General features: G+C 37.8%; 1 protein-coding gene across 1 annotated transcript in view; it reads left to right on the forward strand.

Annotated features, from left to right (window-relative positions):
- Positions 1 to 12550, forward strand: part of ADGRV1 (adhesion G protein-coupled receptor V1) — a 264845-nt gene that overhangs the window by 224439 nt on the left and 27856 nt on the right. The window contains exon 86 of the mRNA XM_031046194.2: positions 56 to 177. Coding sequence (XP_030902054.2) covers positions 56 to 177 — 122 coding nt within the window. The remainder of the gene's footprint in view (positions 1 to 55; positions 178 to 12550) is intronic.

Genomic DNA, 12550 nt, shown 5'->3' on the forward strand with positions numbered 1-12550 from the left:
TAATGCTTCAAAGAGCATTTTTCCCAGGGTGAAATGCTGTGTTTGTGTTTTTCAGAGATCCCCTTGGTTCTGTACCTCTTTGCCCTGATTTCTGTCACTTGGCTGTGGGGAGGACTGCACATGGCTTACCGGCATCTCTGGATGTTAGTCTTCTTCATCATCTTCAATAGCTTGCAGGTAAGAGCTGGCCACTTCACCTTCGGTCCTCTTGCAGAGCTGGGCTTTGTCTCCACTGCTCACAAAACACTAGAGATTTCAGCTTCACCAGCTGAGCAGCATCCAGAAACGCACTGTGACACAGTGGAAATGTTAACTTAAGCAGTCTGATTATTTCTCAGATGAGCATAGAATGCATATTAAGTCAAGGGATGCATTGTTTTGAAACAATAGAGGTATAATTGCATAGATTTAATTTCATAGCTAATACACTGGGAAAGAAAATTGCTTGCTTCTGAATGTAATGTGTTACTGAGTAAACGGCAGCCTTTGAAAAACACTGAGTATTTCAATTTTCTGTATTTGTTAACTCTAATAAAAAAACAAATAAAAACAAAACAGAAAAATCAACAAACCACAGAGATTTAAAATTATACAACCCTAAGACTGGCATTTTTTTATTATGAGGGGTGAGCCTTGGGGGTTAGCTTTTCTCATGCAGCATACATATTGGTAAAGCATTAAAAAAGAATAAAAAATATGTTTTCATTGAAAAAATCAAATACAGACAACTGAATGTTAATTATTTAGTTATAAAATTAAATAGACCTTTGCAAAATTTTACACATGTAAGTGCTTCCACTGGACTCAGTCCTGCATTACACTGCATTCAATGCTACACTGCAAACTGCAGAATTATTTACAGAATGCAGGTTACTATATCATGGATTGGAAAATGATGCCTGAAAACAGTGAAATTAAGATAAATTTAAAAAATATATCTCCAAATCTATGGTATGCAAATTCCTCCTCCATATTTATAACAGAAATATCTGTGATACCATGTATTATTTTCCAATATTAAAAAAAAAAAACTGAATAAAATAAAAAGTAATTAATTGCAAATTTTCACAAAGCAGATTTATTTTAGAATTTATTTCAAAAGTTGGGAGTTTTCTTAAGCAGCAGTCTAATATTCTTAAAATGTACATCTAAGACTTAAGGTTTTTTTTAAACTGAGAAAAAATTGTCACTTATTCTCCTTGTAATACATTTGATTATTCGGTATATGTTGTTATATAACTATTCTGTATATATTGGCTCAAATTAGTTATGATTTATGTTTTGGTTTTTTTTCTGTGAAGTTAGGTGTATAGATTTACTCTATTAATGGTCTACACCATAGACAAAATTACTTCATTGCAGTGAGGCTGCCACAACTCTGTAGGACTGGCAATAGTACCAAAGCACATCGCTTCCCTTTCCTCTCCCCCTGCAACTACTGCAGCCTTGTAATGAAGCCTTATTCACTGATATAAAGCACAAATGTGTGACGATATTTGTGTACATACATGTGTATGCACACACACACACACACACACACATATTTATATATAGAATCATAGAATCATAGAATAGTTAGGATTGGAAAGGACCTTAAGATCATCTAGTTCCAACCCCCCTGCCATGGCCAGGGACACCTCACACTAAACCATGTCACCCAAGGCTTCATCCAACCTGGTCTTGAAAACTGCCAGGGATGGAGCATTCACAACCCCCCTGGGCAACCCATTCCAGTACCTCACCACCCTCACAGTAAAGAATTTCTTCCTTATATCAAGTCTAAACCTCTGCTGTTTAAGTTTCAACCCATTACCCCTTGTCCTATCACTGCAGTCCCTAATGAATAGTCCCTCCCCGGCATCCCTGTAGTCCCCCTTCAGATACTGGAAGACTGCTATGAGGTCTCCACACAGCCTTCTCTTCTCCAGGCTGAACAGCCCCAACTTTCTCAGCCTGTCTTCATATGGGAGGTGCTCCAGTCCCCTGATCGTCCTCGTGGCCCTCCTCTGGACTTGTTCTAACAGTACCATGTCCTTTTTATGTTGAGGACACCAGAACTGCACACAGTACTCCAAGTGAGGTCGTCTTTCTGGGCTGTGAGTGCACACTGCTGGCTCATGTTCATTTTCTCATTGACTAACACCCCCAAGTCCTTCTCCGCAGGACTACCATACTTCCTTAATATCTCCCTGAAAGGAATTATTACGGCAATCTGATCCAGGTTTGTGTTACATAGACACATCTCCAATATGAATGCTTTAAAGGGGTAATTCATTATAGCTGAGATTTTCTGGCAGAGGTAAAACAGTGTCAGAGTACTGCAGTATGCATGGATAATTTGCTTTAAAATAAAACTACTTTATTGCCAGTGCATATTTAGAGAAGAGAGATATGAGTATTCTGTGAAAATTAACATTCTTGGCCAGAATATTAATCCTTTTGTGTAATTGCCAGGAAAGACTTTCTATTAGTCTGCTATATACAGGTTGAAATCCAAGTGAAGTTCAAAGCCATAGAATTACTGTTGTTTTAAGTAATGTTGCAAGTTTCAAGACACCAATTCATGTAATACTATCAAGAAGTAAACCAGGGTGTTGAAAGTCAATTGAATAAAATATGAGGCCCACAAGGTTTGTGGGGATTTATTGCACTATTGGTCCAGTATGATGGCAGGTAATATGAAAACACAGATAAAATAGAATTCCTAGAAAAATGTTCAAGTCATGACTGCTATTAGAGACGCACCACTAAATAACTCCAAAGTTAGGATTTCATAAAGATCCAGCTAAAAGTTGTGGCTGCCCCATCCCTAGCAGCATTCAAGGCCACGTTGGACAGGGCTTGAAGCAATCTGGTCAAATGGAAAGTGTCCCTGCCTGTGGCAGGGGGTTGGAGCTAGATGAGCTTCAAGTTCCCTTCCAACCCAAGCTATTCCATGATTCCACGAAAAGTGCAATTATAACAGAAATATTTCTCAATCTGTGTGAAGATTTTCACTTGGTTAAATTCCAAGCTTTCTCTGTAGTTTTGTTTCCATTCATGCACTCTAAAATCTTTGAACTTTAAGAATTTTGTTGTTAAGGGTTTTTTTTCTTTTATTGGCCATTCTTTGATTTTTGACTGGTCTCTTATCAACATTACTTGTCCATAAAAAAGTTAAAGGCCAGCAAGACTTGCAGAGGTAGTATAAAACTCTTATGTGCATCTGCTGGAACTTTTTTGGGGGTATTATAATTTCAGAAGTATTTCTACCATGATTTCATGCAACTGAAAAAAATCACAGAATGGTTTTGGAAGGGGCCTTAAAGCTCATCTAATTCTAACCTTCTGGCATGGGCAGAGGCACCTTCCACTAGAGCAGGTTGCTTAAAGAAAAGAATGCATATTTTTGTATATACTATTCTTGTACTCAAGGACCTGACATAACTTTCAATATCAAGAGCTATACTCTTCAGTAGGCTGTATGCTGAAGCAGGCTGTGCACAAAGGTAAATTAATTTCCATTGTCAAGTGCATTTCTAATCTTTCAGAGGCATGTCCCCAGTTGCATTCCCACTTCAATCAGAAATCTGGAAAATATATATTCAGAAACTTTGTTTGAAATCTTATGAGAAGCTAGGAAATAAAAAATTAAGCTTCACCCTCCACTGGCCAGCTTGCCTTGTGTTGCTGTCATTGTTGTGCAATACCATTCATGAAGCATAGCCTTAGTTTCATACTGGTGATGATGCCAAATTGCCTGTAATTCTTCCTTTAACTCTTTTCTGACACAAGAAACTGCTCCACCACTGAATGTCATCTCTTTTGTACCGGGAAAAATAAATTAGATTTGTTGCCAAACCTATCAGTAACAGATTGTAATATCTGGGGAATAACTGTAGTCAATAGGACTGCAGAAAATACTGCAGCATCTACATTCAAATTACATCAATATCAATCTACCACATCAAAATGAGAAATGTTATTTTTGTTATTCCTAACCCTTTATTGAAAAGATGTAAAACCCCTTCAAATATATACTCTCTTCCTGGATAATATTTTAAATTAAAACATGGAGGTCTGGAGCTACAACTCAAGCAATAGTAAATAAAACCTTTTCCTTCCAGCAGTGAGGAGGTCAGGAACTTCAGACTTTATGTTTTAAACCCATCTTTTATTCTTTACTGGAGTTTTCAGGCATGAAATGTATTCAGATAGAACCCATCTACACAGGAACTATTAGACAGTATTGAGTATTTATTACTATATATTGGAAATTATTTTTTGAACTATATAGTTACCATATATGTAAAAGATACCTTTTTTTGTGTTGGATACACTGAGAACAGAAAAAAAAATCAAAAAAACAAACCTAGCTTTTTCACAGTACTACAGGTTTTATATTTATTTGTTTGGTTTAGTAAGTTATTGTCTTCAGTGTTTTGTAAATCTCTACAATAAAACAAGTTTAAAAAAGATTTCCTGGAACACCTGCACATTTTAAATAACCACCCCACATATATTGTTCTTCTTGTATAATGTTACCATTTATCTAATCAGGAAATGGAAAAAATATGTATGATTCAGGCAACTAGATTGCAGCACGCAAAGAAAAACAGGGACAGAACAAGGTGTAGTGTCAGTAAAATTCCTTAATCTATGATTTTTTGAAAGATAATCAGATACAGCAAATTGTCTTCTTTAGAGAAAGTGTCAGCATGCAGAGTCAGATTCATCCATGACACAGATAACCATCTCCAGTGTCCTTTGAAGCTTTAATCTCAGCCCTGCTCTTTGGGATAGGAAAATGGGACTTAGCAGTGGGTAACAGGTTTTAATAATGATTTGAGAGGATCTAGATATCTTAGTACATGCTGTTGGCATCTCATTCTACACATTATTTCTTTATCAGCTCTCAGAATTGATAGTGATTGTTACAATGAGGCTGTTTTTCTGCAGTAAAAGGTGGTTTTAGCATGTGTTGGTGGGCATTGCTATTATACAACATGTCCTGTTTCAGCTGGAAAGCAATTTGGTGTTCATTAAGAGGTTTTCCCCAACAGGAAAAGAGAGCATGAAATAGTTTATGAGAAACCTGCTTCCCCGCTGCTCAGGAGATACAGACTATGTAATGAAGCAGAAGGTAATGTCTTAAAATGCGCTGGATATCCAAATGGATTCAGCTTAGGAGATTGAAAGGACACTGCATGTTATTCATTTTTGTTTCTTAGCCTTATGACATACGTTTCCTAGGAAATTAACTTGATAGAGAAATCATCTACTAAGGACAAATTGTTTCTGAGCACTTCCTGGGGAAACAATTCCCATCATAGATGGGTTTATAGAACAGCTATTATAGTGAATGGTGGGGAAAGTAAGCCTTTTCCTGTAGCTTCAGGAATAAACATGCAAAATGCTGTATGGGGGGACAGTAGATGATTTACAAAATAAAAACTAAATTTAGAAAAGCATAAAAAGAAAAGTAGAAGTATGTTTGGGATAGGGGATGTTTTGGGTTCCCTGGCAGTATGCTCTTGATTATCCTACCCAGGCAGCATCTGTGTTGCAGAAGCATGCCCCATGCTCTCAAGGACATGTAGCAACAGGACAAGGGGAATGGCTTTAACCTGACAGAGGGGAGATGACATGAGCTCTTAGGCAGAAGTTCTTCCCTGTGAGAGTGGTGAGGCCCTGGCACAGGGTGCCCAGAGAAGCTCTGGCTGCCCCATCCCTGGCAGTGTTCAAGGCCAGGTTGGATGGGGCTTGGAAGCAACCTGGTCTAGTGGAAGGGCCTGAAACTGGATGAGCTTTAAGGTCCCTTCCAACCCAAAACACTCTGTGATTCTATCTGAAATGCCTAGGCTCCTTATGTTTTCACTTCAAAACTGAGAGGAACATTCACCTCTTTTACTTTTTTTTTCCATGTGTGATTGCTTTTATGAATTTATTCACAAGATGTTTACTGGGGTCAGGAGTGAAAGAATAACCTGCCTTCTGTACTTCTCTTTAGAGGTGATGAATTCACAAGTTGTGGATGTGCCATACTCATCCGAAACAGTTGCTGTGTTTTTCATGCAGTGAGGGGGGTGTTTCCGGTTTGTGTAATTAACATCATCAGTGGCATATTTGCAGTTCGATGTATCCAAAGTTCAGGGCAGTGGGTAGATCCCTTCCAGGTGTTTGCAGAGGGATCGGGATGAGTCTTCAGACCCATCTCAGGGTCTTCCCTGCAGCTGACTTGCTTAATATAATCCTGACTATTCTTCAGCTATATTTCCAGCAAACTGCACTGCACACCCTAACCCTCAATCTTGATATTTAGGCTGAAAACTACAGGGTACTAGATACCCTATAGTTACTGCTGTTCTGGTTTTCTGTACCTTGTGCCCCACCACACCCTAGCCCCAGCAATAAATTATTTATTTTTTTTTTAATAATTAATTTTGAATCAAAGCCTTGCTCTTACGAAATACTGAAACATTACCAGTCAAGAGTATCAAAACTTTGCTTTTCAGCAACTTTAAATAGGAGAAAACTAACTAAAAACTGGGAGGTAGCCCATTATTAAGGGCAGTTTTCAGAAAGATCTTGTGTGGTGGTTTTTTCTGATGCAGATAAAGGTATTTGGGCACACCAGGATGACTCATGCCCACATAATGACAGGTGGCATATATTACATATATCTTTCCAAGAAACATAGGAAACATCAGGAAGCAAGAGTGGACTGTTTGTTTTCCAAACTGTGCAAAATGGCTGATATACCTAATATTATGAGTTTAATGACAACATATTTGTAGTAGATTACAGGAAGAGAAAATTTAGGAGCATTAGAGGAAATGTTTGAAAAGCCCACAGTATATTTAACAAGAAATATGGATGTACAGAAAGTGAGTGAACAGAAGCATGTCAAACCTTGGGATTGGCTGGAGTAGACACAATTCACCAAAGTTAATTAAAATAGCAGAGGCAAACTAGAACGGGAGCAAGAACTAGCCAAGGAGATAAAATGTAAAGAAAATTAGAAGATATGTGGCAAAAAAAGCATAAAAATGAACCACATTATAATGAGGAATACCATGTTTATGGAGCAACAGAAAATTAATATAGCAAGAGAAATCAATATGGCACAGTTTCAGAAGAAAAAAGAGGTTAAAAATACAGCATATTGAGAAAGAAGAAGAGACCAAAACCATGCAGTTTTGTAAGCATAGTATATTAGTTCAGTAAAGAAAATAAACAAAAGTGTACAGTTTATAAGGATCATGCCAGGACTAATTACAAATGAAAGATAGGCTTTTTCCTAGAACATACTGTTTAACCCTGGGACATAGACACTGAAAAGGCAAGTGCTATAAATAGGTTCACTTCCTGTTTCTTATGGCATCTCCTAAAGTGTCTCCTCCTAATGAGTCAGAGATGGACTAGATGATACCACAGAGCAATCCTGATGATTGAAGCCACACAAAAACAAAGTCAAGTACTAGGCAGACATAAGATGTGAGTAAATGTGTAGAACTGCAAAAGGCTACCTAAGGATTTTGCAGAGATGTGATTCTACACTATAGATAAGCCCAGCAAAAGAAAATGATGTCATCATAGTGTTGCCAGGCTAAGGTGAACTACAGGCAGAATAGCAAGAAAAGTACATAAGCTTGTTCATGTCAAAATAGAAGAAGCAACAGCAAACACACTTCTGTCAGTTCAGTGCATAAACTAAACACAGTTAAACACAGCTCAAAGAATTTGTACATTGCCTTAAAAGCAAAGTATGTGGGACTGAAAGGGATTAATCCAAAAGTCCTGAAAGATCTGGCTGAGTAGTTGTGAGCCTGCATTTGAATATCATGGCGACTGATGATAAATGTGAAGGCAAGGTAAAAGCTAAGATTACTCTCAAATTTTAAGAACACAGGAAAATTTGTGGCTGACAGTAACTAGGGAAAGTGTAACAAATCTTGGAAATCAGGCTGTTGTGGTTTAAGCCCAGCCGGTAACTCAGAACTACTCAGCTGCTCGCTCACTCTCTTCCTTATTCCTCTCCCTGCTCCCAGAGGAACAGGGAGGAGAATCAAAAGAATGTAACTCACATGGGTTGAGATAAGCACAGTCCAATAACTAAGGTATAACACAAACCACTACTGCTACCACCAATAACAATAATGATAAGGGAAATAACAGGGGGAGAGAATAAAACTACTCACCACCTGCCAAATGATACCCAGCCTGACCCTAGCAGCGGTCTGGGATTCCAGGTAACTGCCTCTAGTTTGTATACTGGGCATGACATGCTGTGGTATGGAACACCCCTTTGGCTAGTTTGGGTCAGGTGTCCTGTCTCTGCTTCCTCACAGCTTCCCCTCCTCCCTGGCAGAGCATGATATTCAGAAAGCCCTTGGTCAGAGTAAACGTTACTTAGCAACAACTAAAACCATCGGTGTTATCAGCACTGTTCCCAGGCTGAAAGTCAAAACCACAGCACTGCACCAGCTACTAAGAGGGAGAAAAATGACTGCTGCTGTTGAACCCAGGATGCAGATAAAGCACATACCAGGCTGCACTAGAAGGAATTTGATCAGTGGATTGAGTTATCATGCCTGTTTACTCAGGGCTGAAGCCACACATTGAATAATCCATTCAGTTTTGGAGTTTCCATTTCATGAGGTATGTTGAGAAGCTAGTGATGGTCCAAGAGAGAGATACCATGGTGGCTGGAAGCCTGGAGCACATGTTCTGTGAAAAATGGATCAAGGAGTTAAGTTTATTTAGTCAGGTGAGGAGGACATTAATGAAAAATGTAATAGAAGCATGCTAATATTTGAAAGGTAATTAAAATTATGGTGATGTCATTCTCTTCCCCTGTACTCTCTTGGTAGTGCCAGGCAATACCAAGGGTGCATGACCACAAATCTGTGGCACGGGAGATTCAGACTGGCAATTACAGCTTTAAAATAAAGGGTAGGTTTAGATTTGATATTAGGAAGAATTTCTTCAGTAAGAGGATGGTGAGACTATGAGGTTGCCAGAGAAGCTGTGGCAGCTTCATCCCTGGCAGTGCTCAAGGCCAGTTTGTATGAGGCTTGGAAAAACATAGTCTAGTGGAAGATGTTCCTGCCCAGGGCAGGGGGTTGGAACCGGGTGATCTTTAAGGTCCCTTCCAACCCAAACCAGTCTGTGGTTCTTTGATTAGGCAAAGTAACTCAGGAGGAGGTAGTAACTCAGTAGTGCAGAACTGCAACACTTGCCAAGAGAGGTTTGGGATCTCTACTGTTGTAGGGTTTTAAAGTTCATCTAGACAAATCAATACTGAGATGATCAGTGGGCTGACCCTCTGAGTGGACTGAATGACCTTCAGTGGTCCTATCCAGCCAGTTTTCCTGTGCTTCTATGATATGACACATGAGAAGTTCAATTCTCAACCCATTTGTTATGATAGACAAGCAAAACCAGCCACAGGGCACTGAGGTAATGAATTTTTAGGAAAGCATGAAGTACCACAGAGCTAATGATAAAACCCAAAGACTTCGAAATTATATAGGCAAGAAAGTTTAGGTAAAATATTAACCATCTTTAGGAATTACTTCAGAGCAGGGGATTCAGTTTCTCATGTTTCAGTACTATGAAGCGGTCTCTGTGCATGCATGTCTTCTTGCTCAACATTATGTTATGAATGCTGAACTGAATGTTTCTAGGAAATAAATGCATGTGAAGTTTTAATAGTCTCTAGGAAAAGAACCATTCCCTTTTCCTCCACCCACCCATTTCCTGCACAAGAACCCTCTGTGTTGTACAAGCCTGATGTTTCACCAGAATTAGAAGGATATTTTCTCTTTCATAACAACTACAGATGAGTCCTTGTTTGGGGGCTTGCAAAACTTGTATTCAAAAGACTTTAAAATCATTCTCTTGCTTTATAAACAGCTTCAGTAGCCTCCAAGCAACTACTTCAGAAACAGTGAATGGTATTACTGCTATTATCTCTCATAGTTTCATTATTACTTAACATATTAATGAATGTGGTTTTCGCAGAAACCATAAGCTTTCATTCTCAAGCAATACTGAAACAACAAGAACTCAGCAAAGACTGCCCTCACTGATTTTTTTCTGAAGTATAATGTACAACTTAAAGTCCCTCTTTCTATCTTATGTTATCCTTGCCATGTAATACATTTTAAACAGGTACCATTGTTGGAAATTGTTTAGATTTTTGGAATGTCATCCAGTTGATAATTGTTGAAGGAATATGAATTAAAGGACCACCATGCAGCCTTAATTTATAGGATGACTTCTTGAATTGATAAGATGACAGGAAGGGATATGAAAAATGTGTACAAGACTGGGAATATGGTCATTATAGAATAACTTCTCTCATGTAGGTAAAAATGTTATTGCATACAGCAACCAGTGTAAGCTAAGTAGGAATTCCAAACAGTAAAAAAACAGAACACCTAATAAGTTTTCTCGTATAGTGAAATCCTCTTGTACTGTGGGCAAGACAGAGTTAAGATAATCTTGAAACCATCAGTGAGACCAATCTTTGGCAGCTTTTTCCTACAGTACTTTAAAAAAAAATAACAATTCTTGTACTAATCTACAGGCGCATAAACTGCAAACATGTATTTTCCGGAGAGGACAGAGCAATTCTTTAAGTACAATTGATAATGATTTTGCTAGCCTAGGGAATAATGAATAGAAGTGTCCAAACTAGAATAGAGTTATCCTAAAAGAAAATGTTGGGTGGATTTTTTTTTTAAAGTGCTTTCTTGTAAAGAAGTGTTGTTGAGGACTCTCAGGTCATATTAGGACTAAAGGGAGGGTAATTTGCCAAAATAAACAATAACTCCTTGAAACAGTGATTAAAATATTGTTTCCTTTTTACTCAAAATATTCTGGAATAGAGTAAGCAAAGAATCCTTGAAATAAAGCTGGGAGTCATCTATACAGCAAAACCTTTCTGTGCCACTACATAGGTTCAGTTATATCTTACATACTAGCCATATTTTGATTTTGTCAATAAGAAGCCTGTTATTTAGACAACGGTTTTACAATTAAAGATCAGATATTTAGAAGAAAGATGAAATCTAATTTGGATGTAGTGAAGTTAGGCGTACTAGTTCAAGGCATTATCTGCTAATCCAGATAAAGGAAATACAGCAAATCTCTTATGGAGGTATTTGAAGCAGTGCCACAACAAAACTGGGGTATTAAGACTAAAGGGAAAACACAGTAAAAATAAAATGGGAAAAATAAAAAAAATTAGTAATATTGGATCTCAATGCTACATTGAATTTTCATTATAACCATAACAGAAAAAATGTTAATAGACCTTTTGATTACACAAATTGGGGGTTATGGTGGTTCAGAGAACTGATGTGTCCTACATAATTACATGGATGATTTTTAGTCTGTGGAATTATCCGATAGGAATTATATGAGATATAACCACACAAAATGCAGAGTTATGCAGTAAGATACTAATGGTGAAACAATTTCTGCTATAAGTTGCTAAGTGAGTTATATATAACTGAGAATGGTGGATATGGCTTTCTCAGGAAAAATACAAATTGCAGTATGATACAGTCTTGAAAGAAGGAAATGCAATGCTAATTTTGCACCCCACAGCAACACAAATGCCATTGTGAACTGGTGGTGCATTATTTGGGATCCTATGGACATTTCTGAACTTACTGGTCCAAAAGATTAATTCTATGTATAGTAAGAGTAGGAAAAAGAATATTATTAGTGATCAGGGATTTGCAAATCTTGTTCCAGAAGCCCAAAAGTAATTCATTTGTCAGCAATACACTACTGTCTGTGTGTACTGGCCTTGATCAGCAGCTGTACAATCATATTTGTGTCATGGTGCACACTAAATAATGTATCCTGTCACTCAGTAGGCATTTTTAGAGACTTTAGTCCTTTTTCAGAGTTGGCCCTAACTTGGAACAAATTCTGAGTTCCAACACCTTGGTTCTGCTCAGGAGGCAAGGTGGTATGAGGGCATGAAGAAGGCATTGAGCATCACTTTCAAAGTTTGGTTAACTGTGACTACGTTTACTAGCGCAGTGCTCTGCCACCTGCAATTTGTATGGGCAAGCTTAAACAGTTAATCAGCTGAGAAATGCAGAGTGGGGCTGTGATCTCATAACACTAAAGAAATTTTGAGTATTTTCTTCTGTTAACCAAAGTATCATGAATTTAAGGAATAAGTTAACTGTACTGTTGTAAATTCATTCCAAAGTCAATTTGTTTGAAAGTAGTTAAGTGTAATGTTGATAATGTTTTTTGTACTGAATTTTTGTGGCAGATTTTTTTTCTCCAGCAGAATATGTCAAAAGGAACATGTCAACAGTTAAATGTGATATCTGAATGTAAAAACTTAATAGCAACTCTCTTAAGAAGTCTTCTAATGCTTGTGAGGACTGCACATTATTTGTGTCTGGAAAGAGTTGAGCAAATGAGAAGCTGGAGCTAACCACAGCTGGATAAAAATTGCTAAATTATGTTTTCTCTATTTTGAGACAAATGTCAAGTGTTGCTCTTTTGCCTTTTTGTCAACAAAGTTCAATTGGAT

This window comes from Melopsittacus undulatus, chromosome Z, assembly GCF_012275295.1.
Source record: "Melopsittacus undulatus isolate bMelUnd1 chromosome Z, bMelUnd1.mat.Z, whole genome shotgun sequence".
Taxonomy (NCBI): domain Eukaryota; kingdom Metazoa; phylum Chordata; class Aves; order Psittaciformes; family Psittaculidae; genus Melopsittacus; species Melopsittacus undulatus.